We start from the raw sequence: 25,248 nt of genomic DNA, 5'->3' as shown, positions 1-25,248 counted from the left end.
TTTTTTCTTTTTCTTTTTGGGGGGTAGGGGGATTTAATAGCTCCTACGAGCCACTTAGCATCTACGCGCAATGCTAAATGGCTACAGCTGAAGTGGGAGTATCAGCAGCAGCAGCCTTATTTCTGCTGCCCGGTGGAAAAGAGGCTACTGCTGCTGCTGCTGCTGATAGGGAGGGGTGGGGGTGCTGTCACCATGGTAACAGATTAAAGGCAAAGCTATTTCGGCGTTTCTGCTGCAGTAACTTCAAAATATGAACCCAAGGGGAAATATTTTTTTATTTTCTAGAGTTAAATTATATCAGGGAGGTGATATTTCTATTTGGCTGAAATGCCACTTTTTCAAACTTCTTTGCTCCTTTAAACATCCCTAATACAGCAGTGCCAACTCTTTCAGTGCGACGAGCAGAGAGCAGGGGGGAGGAGGAGGAGGAGGATTGACAGCAGATGCCTTTGCAGCAGAGGACCAGAGAGGATGTATGTCCGTGTGTGCTGTTCCGGGACAAAATCCGCACATGTTTAAACGTTCACTTATCGATATTTAAACCGCGAGATTTTACGAGTTTGTGAGCGAAAGCATAGACAATTCAAAGCGCAGTGTCAGAGGGAATTCTTCTCGAAAGGAGATGGACGGGACGACCTGAATAGACAATTGGATCACTTCATTTAAAAGATGTATTTCGTGCTACGTGCTATCAGTTTTTTTCTTGATTAAATCAACTTGGATGTTCTATTGAGACCAGTCACTCAAAGCCTAGCTAACGATGGAGAGTGGAGTTTTTCTGCCCTGTCTGGATCAGTTCATGCTGAGCCCACTTGTCACTTGGGTAAGTGATGTACAATGCTCAGGTCTCCTCACAGATACTGTGATATCGACCTCAAATCCCATATTCTCTTTGCTGTTTAGGTGAGGACATTCGTGCCAAATGATGGGGGCATGCACTTGGATTTTTCTGAACTGCTGGATGGAGTCTTTCTAAACGACATAATGACTCAAATGTAAGTAATTTCATCCCAGTTTCAGCCTCTTGTTCATTTATCAGATTTTCAATCTAAGTTGTGTCAAGATAAATTCAGATTTTTTGGCTGGCTGTGGTCAATAAAGAATCTTTTTTTTTTTTTTTTTACTGATTTCTGATCCTCTTGCTTCATGGTGTAGCATCCACTGATACTGTATGAAGCATCTGCTAACATTCTTATCCAGGGATCAACAGTACCAGCTTTGTTACTCTGCAGTAATAAAGGGGATCTTTGTAGCCAGCAGCAGACTTCCTCATTACTGACAGGTTCGGGTGTCTGACATAAATGTTAGAATTAGCATAAAAGTTACCCAGAGATGTACAGCTTGAGACAGACCAGACTGAAGGCAAGAGATTAACCAAAACATGAGAGACCTCATCAATACTGGCAAGATGCTACTTAAGAGATTATGATAGTTTTGCCTTATGTTCTGAGGGAATTACCCTCGTCCTTAGCAAACACTACCAAACATTGCCAGTGTGTTAAGCTTTCATGTGCAAGTTAAATGACACTTCAGAGATTGATAGATGACTCCTAACTAAAACTGAAGCACTCCAAAGAAAGAGGAAAAAAACTATGATCGAGTGCACTTGTGGATAATGCTCTTTAGCCATTGCAAATCTATAGTATCCATTCACCCCACTTATCTCCCCAGGGTCACAATAACCAGTTTTACATGAAAAAAAAAGTTGCACTGAAGGGAGGGGAAGAGGCGGGATAATCTCCTGGATTGGGAAGACCCTCTGGGATTAGGGCCTGGTGTTTAGTGCCATTGGGACACAGATGGGAGGGAGAAAGAGTACAGCAACAGGACAAACAGCACACAGAGGGAGACTCGGCAGCTCAGCATTATATTTGTGTCTGTTTCATTAATTATGTCTGACTCTTTTTCCGCCTTCTTTTTATCAGCGTATATAAATCTATTACTTTCTCAGTAATGAAATCTTAGCTCTATAACAACCTATAACAACATCAAGCTTTAGAAACACAACAAAACAAAACTCCAGTTTGTTGGCAGGAAGGAATGATGTCACCCAGGCTAAAGTTGGGAATGAATAGGGATCTTGTGAATGTTTCCGAGTCAAGATTTCTATCAGTTGCAGCTTCTTCTTCTCTAAACATGTTAATGTTTGACTGCTTGTTGGTTGGTTTGAAAATGGCAGTATTGTCAAGTAAAACACTTTTATGTTACATTTTCAGAAATCCTTCAGCTGCGTCTCAGGGTGCAAAGAAAATGAGCAAGGATCCAAGTCAGAGGATCCAGAACCTGAACTTCCTCGTGCAGCAGATCAAGACATTTTACCTGGTGAGTTCCCATTTTTTTAGAGATACAGCTGGAGCTAAGCTTTCAATCTCCCTTAACATCAGATTATAATATAGTCTGGGTTTACTTTAACTTCAACATACTGGATGACTTAGTAGCACTTGTACCCTAGCAGATCAACTAGTTCTTCTTAAGATGCATGGCCTAAATTTCAGTCATGTGAACATCTGTGTAATCGGCACGGGAACGGCATTAGAGCACAGCCAGAGCCAGAGTAAAGCTGCAGTCAGAGCCACAGACAGAGCTTTAGACTGACGTATGAAGTTTCAAGATTCATGGGCAGACACCAGTGGTGTTAAAATCTTGGATTTTCTGTCTGTGTCAGAGTAATTAAGCACAATTTAACCCATGAAATCAGTCAGAATCACCAGAGAAGCGATTTCACAGAGAACAGGACAATGAAGTTGCGTAGATTATCTCAAGGAAGAAATAGTTTTTTGTTTGTTACCACACAAATGAAACCACAGTAGCAGTATTTCTACTGTAGTTAGCTTTTTGAATACATACAGTTATGTCTGCTAGTTATGTTATTAATAGTACCTCTGCACACCAACACAATGCATTTTAAATCAAAGAGTCAACATTCAATGAAGTTCAGACTTTCATCTTTAATTCAAGGAATCAAAAAAATGCATTCATTGTTTAGGAATTACACTCAATTTTATACAGATCGTCTATTTTTATACTAATCTTAGAGGCTGAAAAGTAACAGAACAATTGACAAGCTCAGTAATGAGGTCCAAAGGGATGTCCATGCAAGTGAAGATAATCCTTAGACTGAAAAACTAGAATAAATCTGTCAGAAACTTTAAGAGTGGACAAATTATTCTTAAAAAAGGATGCGTTCTGATCTATACTGGGCTATGATCGCTACTCTGATGTAGCTAAATGCTGCAAAACTGATTGAACAGCACTTCACAGCATAAATAGATAGTGACCCAAACACACTGTAAAAGCAAACCAAGAGTTTATCAAGGCAGAGAAGTGGGATATTCTTCAATGGCCAAATCAGTTGTCTTATTTCAACTCAGTAGAACAGGCTTTTCAGTTATTGGGGACATAACTGACGGAGGAGAGAACCAACAGAAGGCAGGCAGGAGTAAAAGTCTGACAGAGCATCTGTCCTCATGGAGGAAACAGCATTTCGTGATCCCCATGGGTTCTAGACTTAAGACTTGCTGTAAATGATTTTTATCCAAATGTTAGAACAATCCTTAAGTATTTAAAATTATGTCAGTTTGTCCACTTACTTTTGAAACTTTGAAAATGAGGAACTATGTATAAAAATGGCTGCAGTTCAGTTAATGCTATACTTACATTAAACTCATCGAGTTAAAGCTGAAACTCTGCACTCTACTTCTCTATACAGTAACATTTACACAAACTGTGTCACTATCCAAAGTCTTGGGGACCTAACTGTACACATTTTTAGCTGTTTGTCCCCAGTGAATGGAAACAGAGACAGTTTGAGATAAACTGCAGCTTGCCATGTTTATTTCTGCATTAAAATTATTATTAATAAAGCACTGTAGATCTAGGGCATCTAGAAGTGTTGCAGTCTATTTTTGGTTATTTTCATTTTCTAGGATCAGTTAAAAGACTTGACTGCTCCACTGGTTTAACTGGAACTTTCAGCTAAATGTCAGTGTGTGAACATGGTTCAAAGTTACAGGGCTAACATGTTTAATATGTATGACGCTGTCTACAATTACAACAGGAGTATAGCATCTAGCTTGCTGTCATTTAATAATTTGTGCTAAACAAATAGTGCAGCTGTTTGAATAAGTGTATTTTTGTTTGATTTGACCTAATGGAGCTAAAGCTTACGTTAAGGAGATGCAGTGATTCAATATGAAAGAGACAGAATTCTAACAAGTGCAGTTCTATAGAGGAGCTTTCGCATAAGGTTCAAAAAGAAAGGATGATGGGAAACTTAGGCAGGGACAAGGCTGCACCAAGCAGTTTTACAGGATTTCACCACAGCACCAGGGAAACTGCCTCTGTCATTTACCCATTCAGAGCACTCACCATTTGTTGGCAGTGTTTCTATACATGTATTTGAGCAGGTCCTATGTGCTGTACATACATACATCTCCATCTATTCAAACACTTTGGCTAGAATGCAAGAAGTGTTTTGTCCTTGTTTCACTTTAGCCCAAATGTGTTTTTTTCTCTAACCATCTCTCTTCTCTTTTCTGTCTCTTCTTTTGTAGGATAATCTGAGACAATTAATCATGACTCCTTTGCCAAATGTGTTGCTGCTTGGCAGGACTCCTTACTGTGGTATGCTCTTTAAAACAATTATACATTCCCAATATGCACCGCTTGATTTTCAGTGGTCAGTGATTTCTGAATAGTTAACAATGAAAACCTTTGAGTCTGTAAAATGAAACAGACTCTTTTCAGCTCCTTCTGATAGCATTTTAATTCAATTGCACACCGCTATCAGTCTGATAGCTGCTCTAACTTCTGATGGCAATGCTTCGGCAAGTGATGACCCAAATACACCAACCAGCGCTGTGTTCAGTTTAAATCCATGACAGCAGTCCTACTTCGATCCAGTGGGTTTGTTTTCCAATAATTCCATTTCTTTACTCTCATAGAACAAAGCCTGGATGAAATGAAGAAACTTTTGCTATTACTATTGGGATGTGCAGTCCAGGTAAATACTGAGTGATTCATATTTAAGAATCATGTTTATGGTAAGTTTCTGGGTCAAATTTGTGTGCATTTTTGCATTTTTACAGTGTGAGAAGAAAGAGGAGTACATTGAGAGAATCCAGACACTTGACTTTGAGACAAAAGCAGCAATAGCTGCTCATATTCAGGAGGTATTTGACTTTATATGACGTATGCTTTGAATGCTACAGTGCTTTTGTACAGGTAATCATTTGTTTTTGTGCAGTGGTTTGTGAAGTTGCTGTGTTTTGTATTATTCTTTCCTCAACTACGCTGATTGTCATGTCCCGTGTTTAACAGTTGACTCACAGTCAAGAGAATGTGCTGGATCTGCAGTGGTTGGAGTCAAGTGAGCTGCACCCCGATGAGATGGAGGCAGTAGTAAGGAACATGACCACACACCTCCGACACCTGCTGGATCAGAGGGATGCCCATCTGGAGGTACTTAATTTTCATATTTACAAACAGTATTAGCTACATATTTTTATAGGAACAAAGGATATTATTTTATTAAGATGCTTTTCATTTTAGACTGAGCACAGATATTGCACACTCATCACTAATGTTCAACCTGTAGTATTAATCCTGCTTCCTATCTGCAGACTATAGCAGAGCTAATGCAGGAGAAAGAGGGTGTGGTAAGTGTGCTCAGTAGCCCCTCCAGCCCACAGTCTGCCAGCTACTCTCCTACAATTCAGCAGCAGCAGGTGGGGACCCAGCAACACCTTGCAGTGGAACTGGCTGACTCCAAGGCAAAGATCAGACGACTTAGACAAGAACTGTAAGTATGTGATAGGTGGAAAAAATAATTGTTTTCTTTGTTTGTTGACTAAAATGAGCTTAAAAAGTTAAGATATATTTTACACTAACTGGAGATCAGAACATTTTCATATCAAAGTTACTATATAGATTGGATCAACGTAAAAAAAAAAAAAAAAAAGCCAAACTAATACAAAAGAGCTTCTAGTAAGTTGGCACTTTTGTAGCACTTTTCTGCCCAAATTTATTTTATCTGTTGTCCCCTTCATGTCACCAAAATGTTTGCAGAGTAAAGTGTTTGCTTTTCTCCCACATTAAAAGATTATTAGGTTAAGCATTGTAGAGTTCCTCCTAACGGTGCTGATTGGTAAATAGGTTTCCTCTGTGTAACTGCCAGTAGGGAATAAATAGGAGGCAGAGAGAGAGAGAGAGAGATAGTACAGGATAAGAGATGCCCTGCAGAGTTTGGCCCACATTACTGCCTGCTTGGCAGGTTCAATGCCTATGCACTACCACTGACCCATATTTGCTCTGCATATCTGCAGATACTGCACACACGAACACACGCACGCTAAAGCTGATCCAATCAAGATCTCAGTTCCATCATTGCTGTCCATCCCATCAGGCTCACATACTGTTCAGAAACACAATGTCACATAAAGCCATGCTCTGATTTTTTTGAATGGCCTTAGACTATTCTTTTTTATATAAGAAAATGAACACACTGTTTTTTTCATCAGCATGTGGGAAGGAAAGAAATGGAGCTTAACAGCTAATGCTTGAACCATTTTGTCAGAATTGCTTATATTTCTGTTATGCTTACTTATTATTTAAACATTTTCCATTCATGTTTAAAATGTAGTGCATGCTAACCTCCCAACTTTATGTCTCTCTGTGCTCCACACCTGACACCAGAGAGGAGAAGAGTGAACAAATGCTGGACTGCAGACATGAGTTGGAGAACATGGAGGCTGAGCTGAAGAGAATCCAGCAGGAGGTCTGAAGTCAAAGAACACGTTTAAAAAAAAAAATCACAGCTAATGGTGACAAACAGTAACCTCCTGACCTCTCTGCAGCTTATGCAGATTATTGAACGCTGTACTTTGCTGCAGCTCCATGTTTAATAAGTACTAACTTAAACCTCTGAACACTGACTCAGATGTACAGCTAAAGCCCCTGTGGATTTGTCTGACCGGGAAATCTCAATTTGCATTTGTGGCTTAGATGGTCACACTAGTTAACATGGTTCATATATTTATAACAACTAAATATGTAGTGAAAATAAAAGGAGTATTTAATTTCCTATAGCCATTGGCTTGGCTTTCCCTGATAAAGTTATAACATGACAACAGATTGGATGTTCACACATTATCATACCAAAAACACACAAATCTACCATTCATGTTTCCAACTAAAATAAGTCAGTGTTCTCTGCTGTTTTAGCTATTTGATGTTGAACTGATGTTTGATGATGAACTTTAGAGTTTGTGGTGGAAATTTCTGACTATAAAAAGCTATATCAAGCTTAAGACTTTTTTGTTATAAATCATTCCTTTCTCTTAACTTTAACAGAATTCCCAGTTGCTTCTGGATGCACGCACAGCCCGCACTTACCGTGATGAACTTGATGCCCTGAGAGAGAGAGCCATCAAGGCGGACAAGCTGGAGAGTGAAGTGGGACGCTACAGGGAGCAACTGCACAAGATGGAGTTCTACAAAGCCAAAGTGGAGGTTGAGGCAGAATAAATGCATACATAACATACACACATACATACATTACAAACATACGATAGGCTTTTAATTAACTATTGTAGTGAAAGATTCAAATAAAGATAAATATGATGGTTGTGTGGGCTTCGGTGTGGTTTAGTATTTAAGGTGAATTTAACTATTTTTTCATGTTTCAGGAGCTAAAGGAGGATAATAGGGTACTCCAGGAGACTAAAGAGGTTTTGGAGGATCAGCTGGAAGGCTGGAGGGCACGCTCAGATAAAATCCACCAGCTGGAGAAACACAATCTGCTGTTGAAGGCCCAGGTTCATGACATGGAACAGGTCAGACATCTCCACAGAGTTTACCAGAAATATCATTTAAAATATCTGGAAGGTTAGATTTCATCTTTAATGTTCATCTAGCTTGTTCACCAGCTGGACAGGTAGCGCTCTTATACCACCGCTTATAGTTTGGGTTTTCACTTAAGGAGAGGGAGGCAGATCGGAGGCGCGTTGAGGAATTGCAAACGGACAACTTGGCTTTGTGTTTGGCACAGAGGAGGAGTATGGAGGAGTCCCAGCACCTAGGCTGGGAGTTAGAGCAACTCTCCAAGACCACAGAAAGCTCCCAGGGTAAGAGTGGGTGTAAAGAAGGAATAATGAGAGCTTAGGTTAATCTACAATATATTGCCAAAAGTATTCACTTACCCATCACTGAATTCAGGTAGTGTGCAGAGGTCACCAACTTTCCGCAGAGTCAGTCGCTACAGACCTCCAAACGTCATGTGGTCTCCAGATTAGCTCAAGAACAGTGTGTAGAGAACTTCATGGAATGGGTTTCCATGGTTGAAGAGCTGTATCCAAGCCTTACATCTCCAAGTGCAATGCAAAGCATTGGATACAGCGGTATAAAGCACGCCCCCACTGGACCTTAGAGAATTGGAGACATGTTCTCTGGAGTGATGCATCACACTTCCCCATCTGCCAATCCAATGGATAAATCTAGGTTTTGTAGTTTTCCAGGAGAACATTACTATTATGACTATATTATCCCAAATGTAAAGTTTGGTGGAGGATGGATTATGGCATGGGATTGCTTTTCATTTGGGCTCGACCCTGTCACGGCTGCGTAGCCGGCGTGTCTGAGGTGCGGGCACAAAAGCAGACACAGGAGAGTAAACTCAGTATATCAAAAGGCGAGCCATTTATTTGGCTGAAAATACATGAACATAAAACAAGGCAAAGCGAGCTGGGGAAAAAAACTAAACTGAAACCTAAACTGGGAATAAACTAAGATTAACTATGAAAACTGTGAACATTAACGTGAATCTGAAAAGGTGCATGCAGAACTATAACGTGAAAAAAACAATGAACATGCACCTGATCAGAAACCATGAAATTAACCTGAAACCCAGAGTGACGTAATACAAGACAAACAGATAACCCGACACTGAACAGTGGAAGACAGAGGACTTAAATACACAGAAGGGTAATGAGGGAAGTAGAAACACCCGAGGAAACACAGCTAACACAAATGAACCTGACCCCACAGGGAAAACAAAACTAAACTCACTGAACATGGAAATACAAGACTTTCAAAGTAAAACAGGAAACATGGAGAGACGTAGACATGATAACACAAGCTTGACACTTTAAAACAGAGACAAAAAAACACATGACAGACTGACACAGAAGACAGGAAAAGACTCAAACCAGGAGACATAGATAAAGCACAAACTAGAATAAACTCAACTATATCCTAACTAATAATAGCAACACAAGAACTTACATATTTCCAATATAACATAAGGCACCAAAAATACAAAATAAACTCAAAATGTCAGGTTACAGACCCAGGCCCTGACAGACCCCTTAGTTCCAGTGAAAAGAATCAAGACATATTGGACAATTTAATGCTCCTAACCTATGGGAACAGTTTGGAGATAGCCCAATGCACTCAGATAAGATAAGATAAGATAAGATAAGATAAGATAATTCTTTATTGTCATTGCACAGTCATACATAGTACAGTAGTACAATGAAATTGGAAAAACTGTCCTACGTCGGTACTACATATAACACAACACGACACGATATGACACATCACAGCGCAACACAAACAACACAACACAGTATATTAACTTAGAAATAAAAAAGAAGAATAAGTGTTATGTGTATTGCACACTGTTATTATTGCACATTAATTATTATTGCACCTTGTTATAAATATAAATATTATTATTGTTATTGTTTTAAACATTGTTACCTCCCCCTAAAAAAAGTCCAGGCAGGTAGCCAATCAGGTCAGCTATTTGCATTGATTAGGGCTATTGCCCTGTTGTAAAAGCTGTCCTTGAGTCTGTTTGTTCGGGACCTCAGCAGCCTGAACCTCCTGCCAGACGGCAGCAGCTTAAACACCCGGTGTCCTGGGTGTGTACAGTCTCGTGGGATGCTGCGTGCCCTCTTGAGACAGCGAGTGCTGTACAGGTCCTTCAGGGAGGAAGAGGATGTCCAATGATTTTTGGGCCATATTGATGACCCTCTGGAGTGCCTTTCTGTGTGCTGTGGTGCAGCTGGAGAACCATACACCGATGCAATATGTCAGCACACTTTCAATGGAGCAGCGGTAGAAGACGGTCAGCAGCTCCTTCTTCAGGTCCATTTTTCTGAGGATTCTCAGAAAGTGGAGACGCTGTTGGGCCTTCTTTAAGACCGCAGAGGTGTTAGAGCTCCATTGGAGGTCTGTGTCTATGTGCACACCCAGAAACTTGAAACTGGAGACCCTTTCCACGCACTCTCCGTTGATGCTGACAAGCTGCAGCTCGGACTTCCTCCTTCTGAAGTCAACTACCAGTTCTTTTGTCTTGGTGTGCACAAGGCAAAGTCCTAAAAGAAATGGATCACCAGGTTTGACCTGAAAGGACTTGACTGGCCTGCACAGAGTCCTGAGACTACAAGCCAGGCATTCTCGTCCAACATCATGTCCAACCTCACAAATGCGTTTCTGGATGAATGGTCAAAATGTTCCATAAACACACACCTAAAACTGGTGGAAAGGCTTCCCAGAAAAATGTGAAGCTGTTATTGCAGGAAAGGATGGGCCGGCATCATATTAAACCCTGTGAGTTAAGAATGCTGTGTCATTCAAGTTCATATGCGTGACTACTTTTTGGCAATATAGTGTACTTTCCAGTGAGAGTAGATAAGGATAAGTTACGTAAAGGTGTGCATGCATTATTGTGCTATCTCTTAAATATGTTATTTACTTGAAATACTCAACAATCAAGCTTAAGATGTGACTTTTATTGTCTTTGTTAAATGAATCTCTGTTACAAAAAGTGAATCAGAGGCATGTCTGTACCTTTGAGTGGCGCTTCTACTGATACCAAACTTATTTTTAATTATATTTTTGTAAATAGCAGCACTGCAGAATGTGAAAAGTGAGCTATTTTCATTCGTTTCTCTCAAGCTTCTTGCAAACTAACTGTGTGTTTGTGTGTTTGTCAAAAGGCCAGCAGACCCTGAGTGAGGAAGTCAGTGAGAGGGCCTGCAGTCGATTGCTGAAACTGGAGAAAGAGAACAAACATCTCCTGAAGACCATAGAGGAGCTCAGAGCTTCTGTTAATAACATCACACAAACCAAACATAGCTACCTGGCGATGTGTAGTAACAACTGTACCTCGTCAACAGACGAGTCCTCAGTGTTGCAGACCTCCTGCTCAAATGCTAAAAATCACTCTAATGGAGTCTCCCTCAGTATTGTAACAGAGTCGATGCTAAATGGGGATTTAAGCTGCCATCAGCAGCTAGACACCGAGGAGTTGGAGCAAGTCCAGAGTGTGAACCATCTCCCAGATAATCCAGAGCGTAATATCCAGGAGAAAGGACAGCTAGAGGATGGAGACAGTGGAGATCATTTCAAAGAAAGGATGTCCGATTTGGAAGTCTTAGAAAACAATCACAATAGGCGCCATTGTTTTGTGAGGTCACATGATCACTCGCCTGGCTCAAAGAACAGCAGTCCCCGCCATGAAAGCATCTTCACAGGTCTGCCAACACGCTCCTCCTATGCCAGCAAGCACACACAGCGGCTAGAGGCCAAGTGCAGGGCTCTGGACACAATAAATCAGCATCTACAAACTTCACTTGACAACACTGGTAGGTCCCATAGAAAATAAGTAATGTTTTTGTACTTATATAGAAAAAAACTTCCAGATTAATTTATTTCTTCTGTCATTCTCCATCTTTAAGACCGAAAGGTTCAGCGTCTAGAGGCAGAGGTTGAGGAGCTGGAAGCAGAGAATCAGAGCCTGCAGGCCTCTTTAGAGGAACTTCGCATCTCTGCAAGACGCCTGGAGCAGTTAGAAACAGAGAAGCAGACCCTGGAGCATGAAACAACTGCCCTGGAGAGAGACAAGAGGCAGCTAGAGAAAGAGAATCGACGACTCCGGCAACAGGTGGACAATCTTTTTTTACTTTTTTTTTAAGATAAAAGATATCAGTTTTCTAGCATTAGATAATGTTTGGAAACCTTATCCACTGTTCTACTTTCCTGTATTTCAGGCTGAAATCCAAGAAGCCAAATTAGACAGCAGTAATGTCTGTATGGCTAGCTTGGAAAGGGAGATGCGTTTTCTTGTAAAGGAAGTGGAGGGATTAAGGGAAACTGCTGAGAGGGTCAAAGGCCTGGAGAGAGACAACAGAGAACTGACCAAGCAGGCTGCTATCGACCAGAGAACCCTGGCAACCCTCAGAGAAGTGAGGACTGACTGGATGCATAACATGACCTACAGCGTTTAATACATTTATTAGACCGTCACCCAATCTAAGGTTTATGCCAAAGCTGGCCTAACAGTACTGGTAATTACTAAAATGATTTTATTTTGTGCTTCTGTAATCATTAATACACCAGAAGCACAAGCTTTTTATATCAACATTAAATTTTTAACATCCATCCATCCATCTTCATCCGCTTTATCCGGATGAATTTTAACACTAAAATAAAAATATTGTTGTTATTCATGAATTTTCACATTTACAGTTTTACTAAAAAAACTGAAAAAATAGTAAAGAACATCATTGTGTTTTTTACTAAGTTCCCAAATTTTAATTGTTTACTTGCAGTAAAAATGGTCTACTTTGCTGGCTCAAATTTGGGTTTAAGCACATGAATTCATATTGTTATTTACCTAATAAATAACAATATAATTTTTGTTTTACACAAGCTTTTTACAGATTTCTAAAATATTTGTATTTTCTTTATTTTTTATGAGTGGTGGTCTAATAAATGTGTTAAGCACCTTAACGTTTAGTGGCAGTCTTCATATAACTACTTCAAGCCAACTAAATGACATTGCCATCCCTTACATCATTTCCTTAGGGATTAATAAAGTATTCTGATTTTGATTCTGATTAAGCAATACTGCTTTGTCTATTTTTAGGAGCTAGTTAGTGAGAAGCTGAGAACCCAGCAAAGAGACAATGAACTAGAGAGGCTTTCCCATGAGCTGGAAATGAAGGTCCTGAACCAGGAGAGTGCACATCAGGCTGAACTAGAGAGACCAGATAACAGGTCTGTGCATACTCTTTGGAGCGTTCTGTTCCCATCACATAACTATTTAAGAGAATGTTTTAACACATGCAAAGTTTTATAACGCAAAATAATTTTCTATACACAGCAGGTTCAAAATGCTTGAGTCTGAGCTGGAGACATCTCTGAAAAGGTCTCTGCAGATAAAAGACGACAAGTTGGCTTCTTTGGAGGCCCGTCTGCAGGAATCCTCCTCTCTGAATCAGCAGCTGCGCCAGGAACTAAAGAGTGTAAGGAGTAAAGTTAAGCTTTCCAGACCTGCTAGTTTCTCTGGATCCACGTGAATGACTGTCTTCCATCACACAGGTGAAGCTGAGCTATGAAGCCCTGCAACAGAGGCAGGAGGAGGAGAGGACAACATCAAGTTCCACACCTCCAAGAGAAACTGGCAAAGCCATGAGTGAATGGCTACGTGAAAGTCAGGAAGCTACCAAAGAACTGCTGAAGCTAAAAGATCGTCTCATTGAAGTCGAGAGAAATGTAAGTGACATTGTGTGTGTGAGAGAGATTGGGTGAATGAGACTCGTAGTAAAAAGTGCTTTGAGTGCTCAGTTAAAATAGAAAAGTGTCTAAATAAGTAGCAGTCCATTTACATTTCTGTAAACACATAAAGAGGAACATAGAACACATAAAGCTGTACAATATTAAATTATATCATGGGTTCCTGTACACAGAGCTTCCCTATTTTTGATAATGGCACACAAATTATCCTAAAGCTAATACCAAGCTACAGTTTGTCATAATATCTTTCTGCCCTCTTATGCAGAATGCGACACTGGAGGCAGAACGCCAGGCTTTACAAGCCCAGCTAAAACAGCTGGAAAGTCAGTCTGACAGCCAGCAGGCTCAGGTCCTTGCCCTGCAGCGGCAGGCTGCCTCACTGCAGGAGAACAACACAGCATTGCAGACACACAATGCAACCCTGCAGGTGTCATTACAATACACACTAGTCTCTGTAACAGAATTCACATAAAAGCTTCTGTAATTTCCTCTGGTAAGCTTCTGCTCTTGTAAACAGCATACACAAACTATTTATGTTTCATTAATTCCTTGGTGTTTTTCTCCAGGTGGAAAAGTCAACACTGAATTCACAGAGCGCCTCCCTTATGGCCCAAAACACTCAGCTGCAGCAGCAGCAGTCTAAGGCAGAAAGTGAACGGGACAGTGCTATACATGAACGTGAAGAGCTGCGTGGTGCTCAAGAGCAGCTGTTACGAGATCATGAGCGCCTGGCAGTTCTGCATGAGCGACAAGCCATGGAGTATGAGGCCCTGATGGGCAAGCACGGCTGTCTGAAAAATGCCCACCGCACACTGGAACTGGAGCATCGCACTCTTCAAGACAGGTAGGTCACAAGAGAGCTGTGGACGATGGTAAAATTTTGCATACAAGTTCATTTAAACCACTTGTCTTAAGGATCATTCATATCTTTAAGCTGAGCACTGTCAACTAACCTAACGCAAACACGAACTTCATATTCATGTTTGGATTTGTTTTTGTATTGGGGAAATATTTAGATACAACAGCCTGTTGCAGCAACGTAGCAAATTAGAAGACCTGGAAAAAGCCCTCAAGGAGGAGCAGATGAGGATGGCTTTGGAGAAAGAACAGCACAGGACAACCGCTGCTGAGTGCTGCAGGCTCCGTGATGAGAAAGACTGGTGAGAACGTGCATGCACACAAACCTACACACACAAATACACTCCAGAGCATGTATATATATGTGGATATATCAACAAAGGAATTTTTTCTCATGATGCATAATTTTTTAAGGCTGAACCAGACATACCGCCAGCTTCTTAACGATAACGAGGCGCTGACATCAGATCACAAGCAGCTCAAGAGCCAGCTGAATGAGGCCAAGCTGGAGCACACATGGCTAGAGGCAGACTTTTCGAAGCTCAAAAAGGACTATCAGCAGCTTGACATCACGTGCACAAAACTCACAAATCAGTGTGAGGTATGCTTTCAAATCCTGTGAACAATCTGATGGTTGCATTAAAAAACAACTTTCAACCATTTTTTTCAAATGCTTAACCAATTCAGAATTCCAAAGGGGCTGAAACCTATCAAACCTATTTTCACAATTGCATATCAGTGCGTGCTTTTGATGTTTATTTATAAGCATGCATGTTCATCTGACGCTTAGCTGCTGAGCCAGTTGAAGGGCAACCTCGAGGAAGAGAACCGCCACCTGCTCGCCCAGATTGAGACCCTGATGCTACAGAACCGGACTTTGCTGGAGCAGACTATGGAGAGCAAAGATCTCTTTCATGTTGAAGAACGCCAGTATATGTAAGTGCACAGGACAATAGTAAGTTTACCATGATCAAATCTTCATGCTATAGTATTTTGCTAATGGACTTAACAATGTTTGGTACCTGCATATCGCTAATTAGGATATCAAAAATGCCACTTTAGTGAGACCAAAATTCTATTGATGATTAACCTAGATTCTCTCTCTTTTTAGTGACAAGCTTAATCATTTGAGGAGGCAGAAAGAGAAGCTGGAGGAAAAGATAATGGACCAGTATAAGTTTTATGAGCCCTCGCCTCCTCGCAGGTAAGGGGACACCTTTAGTTTCATGTTAATGTTGATGAAACAAGTTTTGTAACTTTTTACATAAATTCCAGTTCATATAGACAGTTATTTGATCAATCAAGGCAATTTCTTAGCAGGGTACATGATTCATTTGTATGTAGTCATATTTCTGGCATGTGGCATGTGAATGCATAAGGATAATGCAAAGTGAAATGTTCAGTGCATCATGGCAAGACCCTCAGCAGCCTGAGCCTATAGCTGCATAACTAGCTTCAGGCTCACCTGAGCCGCTTAGCCTTGACTTATACTAATTAGAGGATCCTCATACCTGAAGGCTCTACCTCCTGTTCAACTTTTGGAAACCATTGGAACTGGAAGTAAGCCTGCACACTGAGAGTGAGGGTCTCTGTTGGGATACATCTTTAAGATATTCCTGAATGAACTTCAGGTATTGAATGTTTAATCTGATCACAAGAATTTCAAGCTTAATTCGATGGGTAAATGGTGACACTTAACCACCTTGATGCCCAGTGCATTTTCTGTGCAGACCATCCTCTGTGTTATGTCCGTAGAGTATTTTATTTCCCTTGAATTATCTGCTCTTCCACAGACGTGGGAACTGGATCACTTTGAAGCTGAAGAAGCTGATGAAATCCAATAGCCGCGAGCATGGGCCTGAACGCCCACCCACACCCACACACTCAGGCGTTCCTGAGCCTCAGCTCTCCTGTCACGACAACAGTTCTTTCATCAGCTCAGATGGCTCTGGAGGCTCAGCCTCCACATCAGCATGTGATGTCATCTCACCCCAACGTAACAGCAGTGAGTATTTCCTTCTCAAATTCAAAAGATCATCATCAGAGCTGAAACATGCAGACAATACAGGTGCGTTCATGTAAGATCCAATTCACAGCCACTATACAGAGATGCATGAGTGAAGTGATGGACAAATCAGGTTCATGTACATCTACATGTGATGGACGCTCATCTTCCCAGAATTTGACAAAAAAGCCATTTTCTGCCTTAAGATTTTCCATCAAGGTGCGAAAACTTAAATAAATATGTGTATTTTAAACTAAACCTGTTTCCACATCATTTATATGTGCATTTTGGTAACTATACATATACCAACGGCAGTGTGTAAACAAATTAGTTATCAGTAATTCAGAAGGAAAACTTACAGAAGCGTACTTAGTATATTAAAAATCAGAATATGTTGTGTGTGTGTCATGTTCAAAGCATCATTCTTTCCAGTGCATGAGGTGTGTCAAGTTTCTTGAGGAATCCTCAGTATTTCTCCCCTTTGTCTTTCTCTTGTCTTTATATTTTTATTCACTCCTCCCAACACCCTCGGCTCTCTTTTCCCCTTGTCTTTGCCCTTCCTGCTTCTCCCCTCTCTTTCTTTCCCCTTACTCTCTGCTGGCATCCACACTCTCCCTTCTATCTGTTCTGCGTGTCTCCCATGTGGTCACACTTAAAAAGCCACTCTGAAAATGTTTCCCCGTATGAGGAACCGGCTGAAGGACAGAGACAAAGTCAAGTCCCTGTTTCGGCGTTCCATATGTAAGAAAGACTGTGGTCCGTTGTCTGGCTTCATGTTGCCCTTTTTACTCTCTTACTTCAGTAATTCCAACAGCTTTGTGCTTTATGCTTTTTTTAATGCTAGCATACCACTAACTCATATCTGATTTGTCATTGTCCCCAAGTTCTAGAATAACTGGGTAATGTGTTAGCAGTGTGGACATCATTGGCAACCTCATTTCACCAGCCTAATTTAAAGTTATTTGTTATGATATTGCATGTTCTTGCAGATACAGCCTGCTGCAGAACTTATTTTCTAACAGAGTGGCTATATTTGGAACAGTGTGGGGTATTTTATTAGAACCACAGAGGTCAAAGAAATGCTGCATTGCAGGAAGAGACTTTTGTGGCAGTAGCTTTGTAATCCCAGGCTGCAGTGAGAGGGAAACAGATTGAGATTATAATGTAAAAGCGCCATCCTTTACATCTGTTTATATAGTGACCACACTACTGGAAAAAAAACCTCATAATCTTCACGGCCGTTTCATCTTTCTGTTCCTTTACGTCATCCACATCCCACTTCTTCCATTCTTTCATCCAACAATGAAGCCTTCAGTAGCTTAGTCTGTCCCTCGCCCCCATTAGAGGTAAACTGCTTGCCTGACAGCTCAGTACAGCTGGAAGAGTCAGAAGCTGATGTGGAGGAAAGCAGTAAAGACCCACTGACCTCATCATTTACCGACTCCATCTCGTCCATCCTCCCCCTTCCTCATACCACCACTCAGCCATCTGTCCATCTCGACAGCACCACCACTGACATTGTTCCAGATGTTTCTGAGCTCTGGGTGACAGGTAGAGGCATCCATTAACCAGTGTTTGTTTTGTTTTTGTTTTTTCTTTTGTTAATTTTAATTGATTATATAGTAAAATAAAGTGCAGAGTAATTAAATGAAAACACTGTTCTTGCCTAAGCATAGAAAAGTGTCATTCACACAATAATTGTTTTATTTTTTGCCCCACAGATAAGCATTCAAATGACAGCAATTTGCCATCTGGACTTGAGGACAATGATGAGCTGCAAAATCACGGTAAAACCTTTGGGTTACTCATTTAGAGGATTCAGCAAACGTGCAGGAATTAAGACTAAATCCATCAAATCGCAATCATGACCTTGTTTCATATTAATCTCTATGTTGATCCTTAGTGCCAGCAACTGTTAACTGCTGCTCCCTATTGGTCATTTAGCATATCAAGATGAAAGAGCAGAGAGATGTTTTTTAAAGTTTTTTAAAATCATTTTCATATAAATTTTAGCTCTGAAAAAACATTGTAATCTCTTTTCAGGGCTGAATTGCGCTGAGAGCAGAGCCCAAAGTGAGAGCAGTGTCGAGTTCAGCCTAAGCCTGGAGAATGAGCCGTGGTCAAATGGAAGCAGCCCTGTCCAGCACCCTCCATCACGTCGTTCCTCCTCCTCCTCCTACCAACCACCCAGTGATGCCTCAACCCCCCAGCACACAAAGCAGCAGCACAAAGAGAAAGCCTCTACCATGCCCACTGCTAACAGTAAGATTTTAGATATCCAATGTGAACCAAAACAGAGAGATCCTGTTCTGCCTCAGGACTTCTGGCTTAGAAGGGGCACAAAAAGTATTCGAAGAGGGTCAAGGGGGAAGATGACAAGGCGTGCATCAGATTCAGGAGGTACGGGCAAAATCAATCCAGGACTCAGTGGGATGAATCCTAAACTGAGCACAAGCAAAGCTGAAACTACCAAAGCCTCTGCTTGTTCACCAATCACAGTGTTGTATGTTCAGGGCAAGTCATCCTCAATGTCTGGCTGCCTCAACTGCTTCTCTTCCCCGATGGGAAAAGAAGGGCGACTGAAAGGGCCGTGGTCTCCCAAAAGTCTCCCTCGCGCAAGCAGTGTCATTTCAACAGCAGAGGGCTCGTCCCGACGCTCCAGTGTCAGCAGTGACTACAAGGTGATAGTCAAGACTGACCTGCTCCCTGTCCAGGTTTCAGAGTATTCAGAGAGCAATATTAAGGAAGAAGCAGCAAGCCCGAATCAACAACCAGAGCCAGAGATTAAGAGCAGTGAGCCTGCGCCCATTCCTCCTGTCAAACCTCCAAGAGACCCAGCAGCTGTGCAGGAGCCACTTTTTGACTCCTCATTCACTTTCAAATCTGTCTTTTCCAATACAATCTTTGGTGATTCTGTGGTTACCACCACAACTAGTCTAGATGGGCTTGACACCAACCGAACCGTCCTCTGTCAAAATTCACCTCTGGATCAAATCTGTTCACGAGAAATCTCAAAATCTGTCGAAAACACACCGCAAACAGTTCTTAATATGGCAGATGAGCAAAATTCAGAGCATGCAGCTGGGCTGGAAGGGAAAGACGAGCAGCTCACAATTGCATGAAAGCAGCCGTCACTGTCACATCACTGTACAATTAGTCACTCACATAAAGCAGGTGGCTATGAAGCAATTATTCATCACAGCACACAAGGATTTTAAGCAATCAGTATGTTTGCACTGTATTACACTGGCTACCTAAGTACATAACTCTTATAAAAGTATGTTCAATAAAAAGACATTCAGATATTTTTTTTACATTGCTTTAGTAATCAACCTGAGCAGCAGATCAAAAGTGTTATAGTATTATTTACACATTGGTTATTGTTTTGCACAAATGATGTTTAATTTCATTCAGTGATGCGTAGATAGATCTCCTGTTTAACCTCTAATTAATTAGATTTGTGTGTGTCATTCAGACCTTAGCCATACTTGTAAATATATTCGTGTTTGCCAAAAATATTCTATTCATTTTTGTAACTTCTATTTATGTTCTGTTCCTCATACATGAGTTATAACTTATTATGCACTGCTTTTAGAGTCTCTTTTATTTTGTATTTGAATCTGAGGTGGGAAGTGTTGTTCATATGTAAGACGTGTATATCTTCTACCACGTGAACGCTATTTTCCCTTAAATAAAGAAACCTGCGCAAAATGTGAAAATTTTTTGCTCGTCATTCTTTTGTAACCTGGGCCCGCCCCGTGCTCTTATTGGATGTGAGATCAGTCACGTGAGGACATGCGGAACTGGACCATTTTCGGTCGAAAAGCAAAACATTCGGGGGCGGTGAGTTGAGTGACTCAGTCTGCTGTAACGTTACGCCGACCTGCTGGAGTGGTTTCATAAACTACGCCGTATAAGTCGACTGTTATACCCGGGGTTTGGCACGATGCTGAGCGCCGCCGCCGCGGAGAGGAACAAGGAGCCCATCCTGGCGGTGCTCCGGGATAGTGTGCACACCGGGAGACCCCTGCTGGCTCTGGAGATCTCCTCCGGTACTGGGCAGCATGTCACACACTTTGCTCAGGCCCTGCCGAATATAACCTGGCAGCCATCTGAGTATGATCGCCAGTCTATAGTCAGGTAAACCAGAGATGTGTGTATGCGTATAAACTATGAAATACAGATAATATACTGGGACATCTGTGCACCTATATTAGCTGTTAATATCCAAGAAACGTTAGTGTTAATATTTATCTCTTATATTTATATCTGTTTTTTATTCATCTATTTATATCTGTGTTTATAATCGTACTTTTTATATACGATTGTTTTGTTGTATGTTGAATGAAAACTCACATTTCTCCTCGGGTCTATAAAGTTTCTCTGATCTGATCTAATGCAGGAAATTATAATTAATTTAATTGTGTTTTCACAGCAGTTCTTATCTGATGGAAAGTTTTATACTTCGTATTTCTAATACCACTCTACCTGCTACAGAATGATGGCCTGGAGGGTTCCCATAATGTCTTTTGTTTCCATTAGTATAGAAGCATATAGAGCTCGCTACCGGCTGAACAATGTGAAGCCTGCCATCCACCTGGATGCTTCTCTGCCCTATCAATACTGGGGAGGAATCCAGCCAGAGAGCCTCGACCTGGTGCTCAACATCAACATGATCCACATTTCTCCTTTGGCTTGTACAGAGGTAGGACTGCTGATTCAGTGGTTCTCTCAAACTGTGTGGCATGGAGCCACCACTATAGGCATGGAGGACTAAGGGGAAAATGGAGTGATATGATTTATGAAGAGAAAAAAACAAACAAAGAAACGTTTGATAATGCCATCCTGCTAACTCGTTTTCCACTGATATTCAACTTGAATCTTTTATTATTTCTCTTAATTAAAAAATAGGGGTTCTGGGATTTTGGAGATTTTTCAGCCTGTTCACCACTTAAGTGAACTGTTGTCTCTGGGTTTATAAGTAAGGGGAATTTTATAGCACCTTTCAACATAACAAAAAAATGCTAAAACATTAAAACAAACAGTTACTCAAAATCAAGTTAAAAACTATGAGTTTTTAGCAGTTTTTTAATAGAGATCCCTGAGTCCACAGATCTCAGGCTCAGAGGGAGAGTTCCAGAATCACCGTTACAAAAGCTCTGCTTCCTTTAGTTCTCAGCCTTGTATGATGCACATCCAGCAGGTCCTGATGACATGACCTTGGGATTATAATTTAATCCTATGGACCTACAAAATGATCATAAGTTAAAATGTGGTTGATTCCTTTATTAGTAGTAGTAGTAGTAATATCGATGTATTTTGTGCTTTTCAAATGCATATATAAACACATTTCTACTAAAGAAACTCAGCACAATTCCTGAAAGGAGAAGCTTAAATTGCTAACATAGTCAAGACATTTTTCATATTTGCTTAAACTGACTCTTTGTAACCTTTGCTGAAGAGAGACCCCTGTGACCACGAGAGGCAGTTGCAGGTTAAAGATAATTAGTGAAACAAAATGTAATAGTAGCCTAAATGTAGAAGGCTCTCAATCTCATACATACCAGCCACACAACACATTGAAGTTAGCTATAACTGGCTACTATGAAGTGAGGTTCAGTTATGATTAAAGCTGCAGCAGCAAAACTGTTTTGCTCCATTTTGTGATTGTTTTAGATAAATAATTTGCTATTTCTACTATAAAATTCACCTAGTTTGGCTTGACATTGTACTCACTGGCCCTGATATTTATGGTGCCATAAGTGTAAATAATACCACCTTAAGTATGATTGCACCACAACCCTTCAGATAATCACTTTAAGCCTGCTTCTGCACAATATCTGCCTCACTTATTTCAATAAAACAGAAACCAAAAACAAAATGTCCTCCTGCCTGCGATGTGATTCTCAAGATGTTATCTTCTCTTAGGGTTTATTCAAAGGGGCTGGAGTAGTGTTGAAACCTCAGGGCCTTCTACTGACTTACGGGGTGAGTAGCAAAACGATTGCTGTCACAAAACATGACATAAATCACAAGCCATTATCAAGTCTAAACTTAACGTGTAATAGTAACATGTTTTATTGCTTTTCTCAGCCATATGCAGTGAATGGTCAGATTGTCCCTCAAAGCAATGTGGACTTTGACTACAGCCTACGGCAGAGGTAATGTCATCTGTATTTTATGGCTCTTTTAGAGTTTTGTTTAAGCCAGACATCTTATGAGGAGGCTTCGGTGGTGGACTGCCTGTCAGAACTACCAGAACATTTCCTGTTGGCCCACGGTTTTTAGCCTGCTGTGCAAAGTAAACCTGAGCAGTGATATTATAGGTCAACAGGAGTGAGGGCTCAGAATTCATGCATCATTTGCGACTCTGTCACGCTTGCTTAAATACACTGCTTTCATCACAGCATCTGAGATAGGGTGCCATAATTGACAGTGAAAAGAATGGTGGACGAGAGAGGATGAGATTAAAAGGAAATGCAGCTAAATGTGCTAAAATAAGTGTTTACTGATGGTCTGACTGCTGATACAAGTAGCAGATGAATTCTGAAGCGTACAGGGCTCTACTGATTGGACAGCACTTGACAGTGGAAATGGTTAATGAATTAGAGCATACTGCGTTAGACATTAGATTTTTTTTTCAGTGGGCTAGGCCTTCACTTGATCTCAACCCACTTAAGCATGTTTTTCATTTACTGAGGACAACACAGTAAAGTAAAAGAGTGGCAGACGATGTCCAGGGAAGAAACGCAGCATTTAACGATTTCTATGGGTTGTTCAGGTTCTTTCGTCAAAACAACAAAAAGAACACTTACTATAAAACTGTTTAATATAAAGCTTGTCTAATGGCATATATCTATCTATATATATATATATATATGTAATATATATACATCCAGGTGGATGGTAGGCTGTAGTACAATAAGGTGAACCCTTATTCTACTTACTGGTATTGATATTTGTGATATTTAAAAATCAAATGTTAGATGTCATGTTATTAATATGAATAACTGTTCCTTTTGCACAGCTTTTGTAGAGATGTGGATCAGAATTTGTCCACCCTCCTACACTCTTATTTTGAATGTAATTCATTTGCCAGATAGAGACAAAATACACTGCTGACAGCACTGCTGTTCTGTTTAAAATTGTGTAGTGAGCCAGTAACATACTGCAACAGAAAAATAGGATTCTTGTTTCTTGGTGGTAAGGGGTATATCCAGATTGCTTAGGACTCAAAAGTAGATAAAATATATATTATTCTTTTCAGAATTTGCTTTTGTTACAACCATTAACTTGTAACTGATTTATAAATAAGAAGAATAGATTTTTTTCTACCTTTCAAGCATAAACATTCAGGATTTAACACTTATTGCACAGGAAGAAAAACTGTGTTACATAGTGTAATATCAGTAAAGGGAATTCTTTGGCGGTTTACTGTCATAGTGAAGATGACAGTGAAAATTTTGTGGCAGCCCTAAATAACACATGGGTAGTCTATTGTTTCTGTGTGAGCAAAGTGACTTGAGAAGGAGTCGGTTTGACAGCCTGAATTATTGTGTCAGTTTGCTCATAGAAGGCTTTACACAGTATATTTAAAACTAACTAAGATCATCATAGTCTTTTGAAAATGTTTTTCCTTAAGCACACAGTAGAATTAATAAACGTGTATAATGTGTGAAGCCAAACTCACAAAATACATGCAAAGAAAAAATGTTGATTGTTTTTGTAATTACATAATAAAGATAAGCAAAAGTGACCAGGGTATTTTAAAAATTGTTTAATTTTGCAGAAACCCAGAATGGGGACTCAGGGATATCTCGCTCCTCAATTCTCTGGCACAAAGCAATGGTTTGTACCTGGAGAGAATAGTAAGTAATGAACCCATTTAAGCAACCAGCATATCTTAAGTCAGCATGTGAAATATGAGAACAGTTTTGTAGTATACTGATTTACTGATGCCATTTTTTTCCAGGTGGACATGCCAGCAAACAACAAATGTCTTCTTTTCAGGAAGGAAAGTTTGGTGTGAAGTATCCTGATGCAGGATGGTCAAAATGCCTTAACTCGGAGCTCAGATACATTGCCAAATTTTCAAGAGCCGTAAACGGATCATGTTTTCTCCACATTTTAATACATGCTGGTATTAGATTAACTAAGTTAATGTAAACTGTTGTGCTCTAACCTATAACCTATATTCTTATGTATTGCACATGAGTTAAATTAATAAATCTCACAAACACATTGCCTTTGTGCTATATAATCTTTAAGACAATGACCTGTTCTTTTTCTGTTTTTTAAGCGTGAAACTGACTTAGCAGAAGTGCTTTGAAGAGGGAAATAATAAGAGAATATACTGTACTTTATATAAAACAAAAGAAAAATTTTATAAAACAAAGATGGAGAAACTAAAGTGAAGAGCAGAAAAAAATAACATTAGCAAAAGTAATTATAATACAGATGTCTATTTGTTTAGTATTACAAGCTAGGGATTTTTGCAACATGATCAACATGTGTGTCTGTTATCCTGGCTGCTGTTTTCACAATGCAAAGTTCACAAATAAGAAAAAAAAATCTTAAACTTATTTGAAAACAGCAATTCAGCATTAGTATTAATACAATGGGAATCAACACATCTGGAATGTTATTATATCTGTGTTGGGATAAAAAGAAACCTCTCATACCTACATCAGCATGCAGTATTTAACTTGTTCTATTCTGTTTTGATAAATAGTTATTAAATATCAGCTTTTCTGTTGCAATTCTGATGCTTGTCTTCATTTCGAAAACATATACATCACTACAAC

The 25,248-nt window shown here is 40.1% G+C and overlaps 2 protein-coding genes across 5 annotated transcripts; both read left to right on the top strand.

The window, feature by feature from the left end:
* The first annotated feature begins 205 nt into the window (after positions 1-205).
* Positions 206-20,155, top strand: ccdc88aa (coiled-coil domain containing 88Aa). Of its 4 annotated transcripts, XM_039613068.1 has the most exons (29): positions 206-823; positions 904-995; positions 2,217-2,322; positions 4,554-4,623; positions 4,944-5,002; positions 5,088-5,171; positions 5,320-5,460; positions 5,622-5,800; positions 6,694-6,775; positions 7,351-7,509; positions 7,686-7,832; positions 7,979-8,123; positions 11,001-11,648; positions 11,742-11,947; positions 12,054-12,248; positions 12,932-13,062; positions 13,169-13,310; positions 13,387-13,560; positions 13,847-14,008; positions 14,148-14,425; positions 14,598-14,741; positions 14,854-15,040; positions 15,230-15,375; positions 15,551-15,643; positions 16,233-16,444; positions 17,105-17,185; positions 17,753-17,995; positions 18,166-18,231; positions 18,488-20,155. In XM_039613068.1, the coding sequence occupies exons 1-29, from the start codon at positions 761-763 to the stop codon at positions 19,564-19,566; spliced, it is 5,514 nt and encodes a 1,837-aa protein (XP_039469002.1). In that variant the 5' UTR covers positions 206-760; the 3' UTR covers positions 19,567-20,155. The 4 variants fall into 4 exon arrangements, with proteins under 4 accessions (XP_039469002.1, XP_039469004.1, XP_039469003.1 ...); XM_039613070.1 differs by lacking the exon at positions 17,105-17,185 and having other exon boundaries at positions 17,789-17,995; XM_039613069.1 differs by lacking the exon at positions 17,105-17,185.
* Positions 20,156-20,240: 85 nt separating this feature from the next.
* mettl26 (methyltransferase like 26) lies at positions 20,241-25,203 on the top strand. The gene is made up of 6 exons (XM_031753798.2): positions 20,241-20,584; positions 20,987-21,149; positions 22,373-22,432; positions 22,538-22,605; positions 24,234-24,312; positions 24,417-25,203. Exons 1-6 carry the CDS (start codon positions 20,391-20,393, stop codon positions 24,471-24,473), a joined length of 621 nt encoding a protein of 206 aa, XP_031609658.1. The 5' UTR covers positions 20,241-20,390; the 3' UTR covers positions 24,474-25,203.
* Positions 25,204-25,248: the final 45 nt, after the last annotated feature.

Source organism: Oreochromis aureus, linkage group 6, assembly GCF_013358895.1.
Source record: "Oreochromis aureus strain Israel breed Guangdong linkage group 6, ZZ_aureus, whole genome shotgun sequence".
In the NCBI taxonomy this organism is placed as follows: Eukaryota; Metazoa; Chordata; class Actinopteri; order Cichliformes; family Cichlidae; genus Oreochromis; species Oreochromis aureus.
This window is presented reverse-complemented; position numbering and strand designations above follow the sequence as displayed.

What these genes read in the sequence shown, in the direction of transcription:
- mettl26 (XM_031753798.2), top strand. Translation starts at nt 20,391, where the DNA reads ATGCTGAGCGCCGCCGCCGCGGAGAGGAACAAGGAGCCCATCCTGGCG. An exon ending in CTCCTTTGGCTTGTACAGAG is followed by an intron (nt 21,150 to 22,372) that starts GTAGGACTGCTG and finishes ATCTTCTCTTAG; the next exon opens with GGTTTATTCAAAGGGGCTGG. An exon ending in GCCTTCTACTGACTTACGGG is followed by an intron (nt 22,433 to 22,537) that starts GTGAGTAGCAAA and finishes TGCTTTTCTCAG; the next exon opens with CCATATGCAGTGAATGGTCA.
- ccdc88aa (XM_039613068.1), top strand. Translation starts at nt 761, where the DNA reads ATGGAGAGTGGAGTTTTTCTGCCCTGTCTGGATCAGTTCATGCTGAGC. An exon ending in CCCTGGCAACCCTCAGAGAA is followed by an intron (nt 12,249 to 12,931) that starts GTGAGGACTGAC and finishes GTCTATTTTTAG; the next exon opens with GAGCTAGTTAGTGAGAAGCT. An exon ending in TGCGCCAGGAACTAAAGAGT is followed by an intron (nt 13,311 to 13,386) that starts GTAAGGAGTAAA and finishes TCCATCACACAG; the next exon opens with GTGAAGCTGAGCTATGAAGC.